Source organism: Trichosurus vulpecula, chromosome 7 (assembly GCF_011100635.1).
Source record: "Trichosurus vulpecula isolate mTriVul1 chromosome 7, mTriVul1.pri, whole genome shotgun sequence".
Taxonomy (NCBI): domain Eukaryota; kingdom Metazoa; phylum Chordata; class Mammalia; order Diprotodontia; family Phalangeridae; genus Trichosurus; species Trichosurus vulpecula.
In genome coordinates this window covers 85,486,796-85,501,229 of record NC_050579.1, presented here as the reverse complement: position 1 = coordinate 85,501,229, position 14,434 = coordinate 85,486,796, and the positions used below count along the sequence as shown (strand labels likewise).

Here is a 14,434-nt window from a genome sequence, read left to right as displayed (position 1 = left end):
GTCTGCTGAGGCAGTATTTAAATCTTTGGTTTTTAAATCCTTGTTTTCATTTTTGTGTAGACTTTTTTGATGAGTTTATTTGGAGGGCAGTGATGGGGGGTGGAGTTGGGGATGATGTTATACATTTCTGATTAAATTGGTGTTAGGAACTACTCTTGTACACATTTTTGCCACCGGTGCAGTAGAACAACGCCTTTGCAGTATATAGTCTTCATTAACTGGTTGCATTGGTAGGTTAAGCAACTTGTGGTCACATAACTGTTATGTGTCAGGGGTAGGGCTTGAACCCCGGCCTTCCTGATTACAAGATTAACTCCTATCCACTCTGCCATTCTTTCGTTTTAGTATAAGGCATTGAATTATTTTGTACTATCTTATTTTCAGCCAGGCTTTAATTGTCATTTTATATTACCTAATAAATGTAGAGTTTTAGAATTTCCATCTTAAGATTTTTTTCTTCTGACTTGTCAGCTTGACTAGAATTTTAAAACTATTAGCTTTTTGAAGTAAATTACACCCAATCATTGGCATGGTTAAATTTTTTTCATGATTGTTAGCAATTTGACTTGTAATTTTATTGATATTGAATTAGGTTAGTCATTATGAATTTGTTCTAATCTTGGTCCAACTGTTAGGAGAGTTGTGGAAAACAAAATGAAGTTGTGAGAGGATAAAGTATGTATGTAATTTTATAATGTTGTGTTACTTGCAAGACAGTTTAGTATGTGCGAATTCCAAAGCAAGAATTTGTTAGAACATAGTTTGTATTTTAAGTACTGATCTTTAAAGGGTTCTATGGCGATCTCTTTGCCCAAAGCATTTTTACTTATTGCTTATTTCTCTAACTGAATCTATATGAGCTATCAGGTGTGCTTAAAAACTATCGTAGGGTAGACGTCAGTTCCAGCTAAATCATAGGAATTTTCTTATTGCTTAAAAACTGTGTGTGTGTGTGTGTGTGTGTGTGTGAGAGAGAGAGAGAGAGAGAGAGAGAGAGAGAGAGAGAGAGAGAGAGAGAGAGAGAGAGAAAGTGTTTTGAGAGAGATACTACTTTAAGGCTTCCTGAAACACATTTAATTCAAGGGAAGTTCCAGATAAGTATTTTCAGAGGTGGGAGGGAAGAATTCATCTGATTGTTTCTCTCTCTCTCTCTCTCTCTCTCTCTGTCTCTCTCTCTCTCTCTCTCTCTCTCTCTCTCTCTCTCTCTCTCTCTGTCTTCCTTCTCCTGCTCCCTCCCTCCTCATTCCTCTCTCTCCATTAGGAGAGAGCCTAAATCAGCCATGCAGAAAGGAAAAAAAATTGGAATTCACTTTGAAAGATATAATGCATCCCTGTTTCTTTAAGAACAGAGATTCAACAACTTCTTATAGGAAAAAAAAATGTAGTTCATAGTATGGGGAAAAGTCTCTTCTCAGTACTTTGACTTTACACATAAACTTTCGATTTTATGTAAATGTATTTTTCTCTTATCTGATTCAAAACATGGTTCATTTTTCCCTCTTGGTCTTGTTAATTGTTACTTGAGCCACAGATGTGACAGGTGCAAACCTTCTTCATCTCATTGTAAGGGATGTTCATCAATAATGCAGAAGCATGTTTCAGGTCCCTCCTGTGACCTTGTACCAATATGGAACTGTACAACTTGGATGAAACTTCCATGAAGAAAAGTAATAAGGTGGCTTTGGACTCTATTACCACCATTTCTGAATGAGTCACAAATGAAAGGAAGATATTAGTATCTTGTCTTTCTCAACTTTGGACAAATGTATAGGAATTCAAAAGTTAAAGCACTCAAGAAATCTACTTCATTTAACAATGGTATTGATTTTAATTATGTGAATTGGTTTGTTGAATATCTCCTTTCTTCCTTTAGAACTCAGGATGCCCCTGGTCCTGAACTGATACTTCCTGCAAGCATAGAATTCAGAGAAAGTTGTAAGTATTTTTAAATTTCAGTTTAAGTACTAATTGTTCCATTTTCCTCCTTTTGATACTCATTTCTTAATCTTTTCACAGCTGAAGATTCATTTTTATCAGCTATTATAAATTATACGAATAGCTCTACAGTGCATTTTAAGCTGTCACCTACATATGTGTTATATATGGCATGTCGGTATGTGCTGTCAACCCAGTACAGACCTGAAATCAGCCCTACAGAGCGTACTCATAAAGTCATTGCGATAGTTAACAAGATGGTGAGCATGATGGAAGGAGTTATTCAGGTGGGTGTCAATCTGCTGTATGTAGGCATTTCTTTTTCCTTTTGAGGGAATCTTTTAGGATTATTTTTGGAAGAAAAGTGTTAAAGTTGTAGTGTTCAAGGTAGTAAACCTATTTTTCTTGGAATTAACTATGTAACTTTAAAAGTAAGTTTTTTTCCTTCTTCTTCCATTCCATCCTCTACTATTAAAGAAAAGAAAGTTTTATGAACCTATTAGGCAGATTCTGAGTTCACAGTGGTACTAAATATAAGATGCTTTTAAAAGTACATTATTTGTTGAGACTATTTTGTCAGGTTCCTGTCTTTCCCCTTGCCCCCATGCCTAGAGGAGGGGCTAGGTATAGCAACTTTTCCCACCTTTTATTCCAAGCTATAGTTTATGTACAAATTATTTAATTAGATAATTTTTAACAACTAAGGGAGAAACACTGGAAGCAAAGAAGGCAGCTGTTGTTAGACTACTTTAGTTGTTTAAATACCCCTTGCTCACAGACCAGTGAACACAGCTTTATTTTAAAGTTGTATAGTAACTCAAACCTGCTTGAATTTATAGGAAGGGCTACAATTTTTAAGCTTTGAATTTTATAATTAAATAAATTAGCTATTCAGAATTAGTTTGTAAAGTTGACATCAATGCACTTGGCATTCTCAACATTAGGACTGGCTCATATATCATGTAATGCTTCATGAATCATTACAAGTTAAATTGATGGCATATTATATAATTCCATGCTTGTTTTTCCGCTGAGTAATTTGAATTCCTTACCTAGGTGATTTTGAATTAGAGGGTAACAACTAAACTGTTTAGAGAGTAATCACTGAATTGTTTTTTATCTCCTAGAGAATTAGATTTGTCTGGGAACTTTCATAATTATTAGCCCATTTGTATAGTTTTTTTTTAAGCATGTTTGAATTTTAAAATTAGAAAATAGTTTTTAAAACGTGGACTAGAATTGTTGGCTGATAATTTCCTTACCTGAACCTGGAAATGAATTTTTTAAAGTTGCAACTTCACTTGATCATCATAGCATTCTCTTAACATTGTTTTTTATTTATTAAACGAATGTGGTTTTGCTTTTTATTTGTCATTTGAAACCATTGCTTGTCTCTAATTCTTTTCATATTTTCGAAAGTTCACTTCAAAGCAAGAAGCTCTACTGATACCAGAATACTTTTGAATGGGCTCTTCCCTATGCATTTTGAACTAGAAAACAACCTTTTAGATCTTTAGTTCATATTCCACAAATGGAATTAGCAAAGCAACAACTGAAAAAATGTCCACTCCTAGCAAATTATTTGTTTTTAAATTTTTGAGTCTGCCATTTGGAGTTTATCTATTTGGAAATTTTGAAAAGTGGATGTGATAGCATTTATTTATAGTTTGTATATATTTCAGAATTCATCCTCATTACTTTTGTTTAAATAGTTCATTGACATCTTTCTCATTTGTCATTTTCTTCAGGTAGACAATCAACCTGTGTGTATTTAAAGGTACACTTGCACAGGTGGATTAAATGAACTTGTCTTTCCTCATTATGGATTCATGGAAAAACTATTTCGATAGTATATTCTTTAATGAGTGTTAATTGCAGGGCCTACCTCATATGCATTCATCATCAATATGTTCTCCAGATTGACCATTTACTTCATTGCTATGGTACTAAGAGCCTAAAATAAACTATTTACAGCATGTACTTGCTCAGCTGCCTCCAAACCACAGATGACATTGTAATTTGGGAATAACTGAGCATAAAGTGTTTTGTCTTTATGTTGCACCTTCATATTAGTGTTTTGATTTTTAAAACTATCATGATTGTTTACAAGTTTCTTTCTCTCGTTCTGCTTGATTTCCCTTCGTCTGTTTTTCTCCAGGAGGTAGACCAGGTTGATCAGGTAGGATATACTGCTGGGAACTGATCCTAGCTATGTTGGCTTAGCTGAGTTTCTCATGCTGCTTCCATATCAAAATACAATACTACAACAGCTGGACTGAACAGTTCATAACACTCATTCAGCAACTGGAACATGCAGTACTAAAATCCTTTTTTGACTGTGCAACTTTTATCAGCATTCCATAATTTCTGCTTAATGCACTTCAGTGTGGATATGAAATGACCAAAGTTCTTTTTCTTACCTTTATTGTTTATCTTTGGTTCCTATTCTTTGGATCTCATCTGAGGTTGCCTGGCCTGGCATATGTGGTCGGGAGATGGGGAGATAGATCAGTACTTGATACTAAGTTGCTTGGTGTCAAAACCAGTAACTGGAAGTATCAGGGTGGTGGTGGGTAACAGCAAACATGTGCGTGAGCACAGACAGATCACCAGATAGTGCGTACAGCTAAACCTGGCATTGCAGTATGCAAAAGAATCACCCCATACTTACAGCAATCCAGAAATTATATAATTGTGTTAAATACAACTTATGAAATGTTGAAGGAATTGCATACTTTTATTGTTATAAATAAATTCAAATTTATCTGCAAGTATCTGGTATCTGAGTTATTGGTGAAGTGGGAAAGGTACTGGTCTATCTTAAAAAAGCTTTATATATAGCACTTACCCCTTACCCTCCTTTTTTTTCTTTTGGTGGGATAGGAAAATTTTGGTTCTGTTTCTACTTATATTTGTTTTATCTACAGAAGCAGAAGAATATTGCAGGGGCCCTTGCCTTCTGGATGGCAAATGCATCAGAGTTACTCAACTTTATTAAGCAGGACCGTGACCTCAGCCGAATTACTTTGGATGCCCAGGACATTTTAGCACACTTGGTTCAAATGGCATTCAAGTAAGACCAAGAAACTTTTTTTCTCAAGCATTATATGTATGTATATATTCATGTTCATTTTCAAATCCCTGAAGCACCTTTAATATAGTGTCTAATTTAGTATTTTCTTTTTTGTTTCTTAGTACTTATAGGATGTATATTACATGCACAAGTAGTCACACACTTTAAGGCAGGCCTGCATAAAACATACAGCCCACAGGCCTGCTTTATGGCAAATGTCAAAGAAAGCAAAAATTCAAATATTGGGGAGAACAGGCTTATTTTTTTATGCCAGGCTGAGATTTCATCAGTATAGGGAGCTCCTGGTGAGGAAATGCCTCTCTCCCTCCCTACTGCAAACTGGCAGCTGTTTTATAACTAATACAGTTAAGCCTTCCATGTCATGACTTTTCCATCTTGGTTTCAATATATTGCGGGTCAGCATAAGGAATTAAATGGGAATTTTGGGAGACTTTGTGGAAGCAGCAGACAACACAGAAAAGTTCAGAAACTCAGAAATGCATAAACTATATGTATGATACTGTATAATATCCACATATTTTATCTTTTAATACCATAATAATTTGGACTTCTGGTACCAAGGGAAGGCCAAAAAATTTTATGCTGATTTTCCAGATCACAGGGATAGTCCTACATATTTGTCTGGGGCACTGAGAGGTTAAAGGTCTTGCTAGAATCGTGCAACTAATGTGTCTGAAATGGGTCTTTTAGCCTAAGACTTTCTGACTCCAAGGGCAGTTTTTCTTTTGACTAAGATTTTATTTGTCTATAATTTTTGTGGAGGATGGATTGGACATCAGAAAGAATTGAAGCTAGGAAACCAATGAAAGGTGAAAAGGTCCTGAAGGTAGGACCTTTTGTGAGTAGAGGGAAGGGAACAGGTGCAAGAGATGCTGTAGAGGGAGATATAATGACGTTCAGCACTTGATTAGATATGTCACTAAGAGAAAATGAAAAGTCCATGATAACGACACAGGAGAGAAGCGAAGGAGGTCTTAGGACAAATCTTTGGTGTACATCGACAGTTGGTGGGGCATGAGATAGATGAGGATCAAGCAAAGGAGACTGGTTAGACAGGTAAAAGGAGAATCCATAGAATCACAGAATTGGAGAGTTGGAAGGAATTTAAATGGCCATCTAGGCCAACCCCTCCATGAACTAATTCCCATTGTCTGCTTGAAGACCTCCCAGGAGGTGGAACCCTGCAACCCATTATACTTTTTAACAGTTCTGATTGTTAAGTTTTTCCTCTCATCATGTCAAATCAGAGTTAGACCCATTGCTCATGTTTCTGCCCTCTGCAGCCGAATGGAACAATCTTAACACCGCCTCCCTGTTATAGCCCTACAAATATTTGAACCTAGATAAGAAAGTATGAAATGTGAAGCAGAAAAAAGTGGCCCACACTGTCAAATGCTACAGAAAGTTGAGGAAATACTATCTGATTCTGGAATTAAGAGATCATTAGTAACTTTGAATATAGCAGTTTCAGTTGTGTTAAGAGTATAGAATTAGGAGGCAGTTGAGAATTTTGGAAACTGAAAAGATTCTGGTTTCCATTATGGAAAAAGGGTAGGTGAGAAGAGGATTGGGTTTGGGGAAAAGATAATCACAGCTTACTTATTTGTGCTTGTTCTGTGCATGATCATTTTTTCCCATCTAAAAAGGAAAGGTTTTTGGAGTAGGAAAGAGAAGAGGGTTTGTTAACATTTACTGGTCCATGGCCTGAAGCATCATCTGCCATATTGTGGCAGTCTGGGCGACAAGGATATAGGGCCCCTTGGTTCGGTGGGGGACCAGTAGAAAGAGTGTTGCCAGTTTGCTTAGGCTATTTCAGGTGCCTAGGTTAGGTTTGGTTAGAACTGCCCTAAGAAGCTGATTATTAAGTCAGCCCCTGAAGCTGCTTATGGATGGGAATCAGGCTAAAGAAATCAAGACCTTTTCTAACAACAAATAGCATTGTTGTTAGAGATAAGGGGGTGGGATGCGGGGGGGGGGGGGGGGGGGTGCGGGGAGAATGGAGGGCGGTGGAATTGTAGCTCTACTCTGCTTTTGATTGGTTGATTACCAATCCCCTTGGATCAAGTCATAACCCTTTTGAGTTCCATGACCACTACTTTGGTGACCTCTATTCTAGAATGGAAAATAATGGAAAATATTTGACATCCATTTAGAGAACTCTTAATTTAGTATTTATAAAAATAGATTTTGGTCTTACAATTTATAAATTCTATTTATCTGTGTTTGTATTTTAAGCTCCAGCATGACTTATCATCCTTTTTATTATATACAGTATTAATATTTGTATAATTTTTCAGATATTTGGTTCATTGTCTTCAGTCAGAACTAAATAACTACATGCCAGCCTTTCTGGATGATCCTGAAGAAAATAGTCTACAAAGGCCTAAAATAGGTTAGAATACTGATTTTTTTAAAAACTATATTTTCTTGTTATCCCTTTAAAAATTTGTGTGGTTTTCAATCTTTGACACCTAGGAGATATTTGTAAATATCTTAGAAATGGGTAAGATGTGTAGTATTGACTGGATTTGAATTAAATATAGAATGTAGAAAATTCTGTTTTTCATTTTTCATGTAGCCAGGTCTTTCGGTTCTTGTGAACATTTTTTAAAATGTTTACAAGTAATTTTCTTCCTCGATTGCCTACTTCAAGGCCTCATATTTGTGTGGAGATGACCTTGAGTTCCCACAGACTATTGCAGTAGATCACAAGCTTTAATAATTCTTACCAAGCTGGGAATGGAAGAATCCATTTTCAGATATTGTCTGTCATGTAGACTGAAGTTTCGCCACCAAGTTTGAAGTTTTTTGGCTATGATGTTACTAAGGTGTAACATCATTGCAATTTTGCATCACTGCAGGGAGTTCCCACATGGATATAATCACAGGTTATTGAAATAATATAGATCTTAGTTAAGATTTTTGGGTGATTGTAGTTTTATAAATCAGGCTAAACGTGTAGTCTAGGGGAATGTACCAGAATTGACCAGTATTACAATTGACATTTCCTGAGTTAACTTCTTTATTATTTCTGAATTCTTTGATTGAAGGAGGATTCATTCATAACATCTCCTCCTTGTCTTCTTATATCTATGAACAGATGATGTCTTGCACACGCTCACTGGAGCTATGTCATTGTTGCGAAGATGCAGAGTAAATGCTGCCCTGACGATTCAACTCTTCTCTCAGCTCTTTCATTTTATTAACATGTGGCTGTTTAACAGACTTGTTACTGACCCAGACTCAGGGTTGTGTTCTCATTACTGGGGAGCCATTATCCGTCAGCAGTTGGGGCATATTGAGGCATGGGCAGAGAAACAAGGCCTTGAGCTTGCTGCTGACTGCCATCTTAGCAGAATTGTACAGGTAAATGTTGGGATTCGGGAGGCTTTTTGTAGCTCTCAGGGAGGGGGTGACTGGACAGGATTGGGTGCTAAAAGAAATCTACCTTAAAAGATTTTGATTTATGCCTTCTGTTTAAGTGTGAATAATAGCAAATCAGAGGTCTGTTGCTGAATCCTTTGTCATTATGTCCAGTGGCATCTAGTAAGATTTTTAGCATTTAAAGATTTTACTTTACAGTGGAAAAATCTCTTGGAATACCTTGTAGATTACTAAAGTAAATCATTTTCTTGTCTTGAACCTACTGCAAAGAAAGGACTTAAGCATTAGAGAGATGAGAGTGTGTCTTTTTACAATTAGTAACTTAGATGAAAAGGGCATTCTACGCTGAGTTACTTAAACTGAGATATAAACTTTTTGATGCATATTGGATCTTTTATTATCTTTTGTATTTTATGAATTTCTCAGCCTTTCATTTTAAATGTTATGGCAAAAAGGTGAACCAGACATATAGGGGGAAAGTGAAAAAATTTTAAACTAGGCATGCTGGTGTATATGTTGATATTTCTTGTGATATTTCCTTGACTCAAATGGTTGTAGAAAATGTGTTACCATAAAACTTTTGATTCTAATGGAAGATTTGGGGACATTTTAGTGGCTAGCATAACTTAGTTTTATACTACAAGATGAGAAAAATTAATAAATAAAAGGCAGATTACACGGAAATGTTTTAGTGACTTAAAAAACAGTCGTAAAAAATGTTAGAAATACTTCATAATCTGTGTGAATTGAAGTTCGTTTAAAGGGGCTTCTAAAGACCTACTCATTCTACGTTTTAGACTAGAGGGATCCCTTTTGTTAGAGGTAATGAAAGTGCAAATCTTTCAAAAACCTTAAAATTAAAAATATTTATTTATTCAGACTATTCTTCCCTGCTATTAAAATTAACTTAGGAATTTTTTTTTTTTTTTTTTGGAAATTAGGGAGGGTTGCTATGGCTATGAACCTTTGATTTCATTGGTGTGTGGAACCTCCTGTTAAGGAAACTTCCTTAATTACTTCAGATGGGCATTGATTCTGCAAATTATAATCTTATCCTGATTTTGAGGCCAGTTCTTTATGAATTCTATCATTTTATACCTTTGCTATATTACTTTTACTTTATTAACTAGATAATGATTTATACTATCAGTCTTGGTAACAATGAAAATCTCTTGCTTTTTAGGCAACTACACTACTTACCATGGATAAATATTCACCTGAGGATATTCCAAATATTAACAGTACCTGCTTTAAGTTGAATTCACTACAACTTCAAGCCTTATTACAAAATTACCACTGTGCACCAGATGAACCTTTTATCCCTTCAGTAAGTTAATTTTGGGTATATGTCTTGCAGAATATGAAATATTATTTTGAAAAGGAATTTGCAGTATAAGAACAAATTAGAATTTCAGTCTTTCTTGGAGTTTTTTAATAGACTTGGAATATGCCCTCAGAATGATTTGCAGGACATATTTTTGTATGAAAATATAAAGTAGCTCTGTGTGTGTGTGTGTGTGTGTGTGTGTATGTGTATGTGTGTGTATGTACACAAATATATGCGTGCAACAGTCTCCACAGTTGAAACCAAGAAATTGTATTGGAAACAGTTTATTTGGAAAAGGACAAAAATGCTTCATTTTAAAAATTAAAAAATACCCATTTGTAGTTTTAATACCTAGGTCATTTGTGTATTAGGTTTGTTACTAGACTAACAGATCTAAATTCTTTTGCTTTTTTTTTTTTCCCTCTTCAGTAGCAAATCTTTGGATATTAAAATACATTATAAAGGAATTTTAGCATAGTAGTAAATCTAACCTGGAGTACTTTAGTAGTGTCTATCATTTCCTGCCTATATGTAATATAGCTTTATGAAAATTGTAGTTTCCTAAAATTTTAGTTCTATTACAAAAATTTCACATTTTAACTGTGCTATTTTAGGTTCTCTTCCTAATTTTGCTGTTTTTTCATTTAGGATCTCATAGAAAATGTAGTAGCTGTTGCTGAAAATACAGCTGATGAGTTAGCACGTAGTGATGGGAGAGAAGTGCAATTAGAAGAAGATCCTGATCTTCAGCTACCCTTTCTTCTGCCAGAGGATGGCTATTCTTGTGATGTTGTCCGAAATGTTCCAAATGGGTTACAGGAATTTTTGGATCCACTGTGTCAGAGAGGTGAATGAAAACTCAATATTGTTTGTCTAGCCTGTATCTTAGTATTTGATGCTTGTACCATAAATACAAATACAAATAGTCTGATGATGTTATGGCCAATGAAAAATATGGAAACACTGGCTTGAGTAATTTTTCTTCATAATTTACCCATCACCTCTCCTGAATGTCTTATGACATGATGAACTTGCTCATACTGTTTTGACATTACATGTGTGATGAACAATAAGAAACGTATAGTTTATTGTACAGAGACTTAAAGGGCTCACAGGTGATTGTAATTTTAGTGACATGCTTGTTTATATTTCTTAACACCCAGTTCTTCATAAGCTGATTAAAAAGATACAACATAGTCCCAACTTACAGTTCTCTAAATTTTGTGATATGAGAGAAAACAAACACAGACACATCACACATATGTGGTCCTTAAACATGTAAAATACAAGTCTATTTGCATGATTGTTTATGTTCTGTCATGATAATGTTACATTTTATTAAATGCCACAGAAATAATATTTTCAAATTATACAAAAGATAGTTTAAACAACTTGGTAAACAAAACATATTTTATTTCAGGCAAAATCTGAACTGGGTTAGCTGTTGTATTTGCAAATAACTAAGTAATCTCTAAAGGTTTCCCTAGTTGTAATTGTTTGAAAATGTAACTAAAAGATTTTGATATCATAAAATTTGTCCTTCATTTTAAATGGATGTGTTTCTCTTGATATTTTTCCTTTACTTATTAATTATCACTTGTTTCTTGGAAGTGATTTACTTTCTGATAAAAAAAAAACCGCACAAGATTTGTTAGAAAATTACCACTTTGTATGCCAGCAAGATCTGAAGCCTAAGAAATGATGTCTTATGGTTGCTCTACTGCTTAGAAAGTATTAGAATTGTTATCCTTTGGTGTTTATTATTCTATAGTAAATTTTATTTTCTAGAGAATACTGAAAATTTAGTAAGTTATTTAGAACTTTTTATATTATCGGTCTCTGACACAGACAGACATTTGAATTTCTCCAAATGGATTTAGTACCTTTTCCCCCGCTCAAAATAATGAACTATGAACTACTTCAGTAACTTGAAGGCTTCATTAGTTTTGTAAACTTTGTTTCATTTATTGAGTATGGTATATAGGATCTATAGTATATAGCATCTGATTTTGAAATCTGCCTCTATAATCTTTTGCTCAATGGGAAGATAGAGAATAAAAAAGATGAAATACTGTTATATAGCAAGGATTTGGTCACTTGACTCTCAGTATCTCTTCATGTATGGCATAATTTAATTTTTTTTTTTGCAATCTTTTCCCATTTTAGGGTTCTGTAGGTTATTGCCTCATCCACGTTCACCAGGGACTTGGACAATATACTTTGAAGGAGCAGATTATGAAAGTCACTTTATGCGGGAGAACACTGAACTGGCAAGTATTTTGGATAGCGTATGTGGGACTTGAGAGGAATAAATGTCCCTCGGATTGAAAAAAATACATGAAAATCATTCCTTTGCCTAAAGTTACCTTTAGTAGAGATCAACTGTACGGCTTTTAAAAATCACCTTTGAATAGCTTTTTTAATACTAAGAGTTTTAAAAGCACCTTTTGGGGTATACATATGCCTTTGTGTTTATCACCATATTTATATATTACGTTCTCATTACTTACTGCTCATTACTTTTTGATGGCTTTAATAATAGGAAGTTTTTGCTTGTATCTAGCCTAAATTTGCCTTTTTGATACCTCCACCCATTGCTCTTGCTTCTCTTCTGTAGGACCAAACCAAGCATGTCTTATCTCTTTTCTGTAATAGGCTTTTAAATACTTGAAGGTAGCTATCAAGTTCACTGATTTGCTTTCTTTCTAGACTAAATAGCCCCAATTCCAACAGCTGATTCTCATCTTACATAAATTCAACCCCCTCCAATATACTACTTGCCCTCCTGAATACTTTCTGTCTTATCATTGCCCTTGAATACAGCACTGAAGATGTGATGCAACCGAGGCAGAGACCAGTGGGACTATCATCTCTTCCTGGAAGCTATCCTTCTTAATGTAGTTGCTTTGCATTTTTGCCTTCCTTATCATACTGTTGACTCATACTGAGTTTGTATTTCATTAAAACTTAAGATCTTTTTCATACAAATTGTTATCCAACCATGACTTCCCTATCTTGTACTTTTCAGATCATATTTGTTTTAACCCAAGTGTAAGACTTTACTTTTAAAGGGATAAATAACATGTATTTAAGAAATAAATTCTTATCAAAGAAGAAATGGAATTTCATGTTTAAATTGAGCTATTATAATTAAGCTTTTACTAGCTAAATACCTCTATATGGTTATGGTTTACAAACACTTTATAATTATGATTGTCCATTTACCTAATACAGTCAGTGTTAGTTGTCTGCAGTGATGTATGCCTTTCATTATCCTACTCTTACCTTTTTTTTCCTTCCATTTATCTTAGAATATGGCTTGGCATTTCTGGCAGTTTTCTTTGCAATTTGAATATATTACCTTTAGCGGGAAAAAAAAAACAAAACAAAAACAAAACTTATTTATTTGCTGTCTTTTAGACTCAGCCTCTAAGAAAAGAACCAGAAATAATTACAGTGACACTTAAGAAGCAAAATGGAATGGGTCTTAGCATTGTTGCTGCAAAGGTAGGAAAACAAAATTAACATTACTCTTATAGTCCATTCTTTAGTTCATAGCGGATCAGAGTTGTGTGTGGGAAGATTTAAGAGTCCATTGGCATTACCTGAATGAATCTACTGTACTCCAACAAGTTCAGTCATCCTGTGTGTTAAAGTTTGGTCAGTGCAAATAACCCAGTGAACTTGTTTAGATAATGGATAAAACATAACCAACATTTGACTCTACATAGCAGGTATCGTCCTGGAGCAGAGATTAGACATTCTTCAGTTGCTTTGGGACTGAGAGGCACACATGTAACACCCAGGAGAGAAGCTGAACTGAAGGAAATGCGTTTGTATAATTCCCAGACAATAGGACACTCTTCAGCAACTCATTTGGCTAACAGTTAACTATAATGTGAGGGTTGCTCTAACCAAAATAAAACAAAATTGTGATGATTTGAGCCAACATAGGAGGAAATATGGTTTTCTTCCACTTCTTACGTTGTGGACCCTTATATAATTATATTTAACTGTGATAAAGCACAAATTTGGGACTATTTCAGAATTGACCGGTAGACTAGAATTAGCATGACTCTTAATGCCTCAGCAGGTCAGTTTTAGTATGTTTATGTTATTTTCAGTGGTATAATCTTTTTGTTCACACCTGCCAAGTTATAGTACTAGAATATTTATTAAAAGCTTTCAAGTTTTGTTTAGCAGTGACAGGAACTTCAGCTCTGTTGCCCCAAGCATTGTGTATTTAGCAAGGTGTTTAGATCATGGTTTTGTTTACTCACTACATATTTTAGAATGAAATTACTATGCAAATCAAATTCCTTTACAACAAACTTATTTCTGTTATAAATTTGTTATAAATCTTTTTTGCTCTATACTGATGGAAACAAATGGATTATTAGTTGCAATTTACAAATTTTATTTTGTTTAGACCAACACGAGTCAGTGTTTACAGTATTGTTATTTACAGTAAGTACAATGTTTTTAGGGCTGGCTAGGTGGCTTAGAGAAGTGCTGGGTCTGGGCAGGAAGGCTTCATCTTGTTAAGTTCAGCCTCAGACACTTAATAGCTATGTGACCTTGGGCAAGTCGCTTAACTCTGCCTAAGTTCCTCATCTGGAAAATTAACTGGAAAAGGAAATGGCAAACTACTCCAGTATCTTTGCCAAGAAAATCCCAAATGGGGTAATGGAGAG

At 34.8% G+C, this 14,434-nt stretch overlaps 1 protein-coding gene across 18 annotated transcripts in view; it reads left to right on the top strand.

Moving 5' to 3' along the window:
* The window catches only part of AFDN (afadin, adherens junction formation factor), a 169,763-nt gene that overhangs the window by 101,850 nt on the left and 53,479 nt on the right, over positions 1-14,434 (top strand). For 11 of the 18 annotated variants that reach the window (XM_036768942.1, XM_036768934.1, XM_036768948.1 and 8 more), the window contains 10 exons: positions 1,874-1,935; positions 2,017-2,222; positions 4,094-4,114; positions 4,863-5,008; positions 7,327-7,421; positions 8,130-8,395; positions 9,597-9,740; positions 10,389-10,587; positions 11,907-12,010; positions 13,161-13,247. In XM_036768942.1, the coding sequence (XP_036624837.1) occupies positions 1,874-1,935; positions 2,017-2,222; positions 4,094-4,114; positions 4,863-5,008; positions 7,327-7,421; positions 8,130-8,395; positions 9,597-9,740; positions 10,389-10,587; positions 11,907-12,010; positions 13,161-13,247 (1,330 nt within the window). The remainder of the gene's footprint in view (positions 1-1,873; positions 1,936-2,016; positions 2,223-4,093; positions 4,115-4,862; positions 5,009-7,326; positions 7,422-8,129; positions 8,396-9,596; positions 9,741-10,388; positions 10,588-11,906; positions 12,011-13,160; positions 13,248-14,434) is intronic. The other 7 variants (XM_036768951.1, XM_036768947.1, XM_036768945.1 and 4 more) reach the window with 1 other exon arrangement.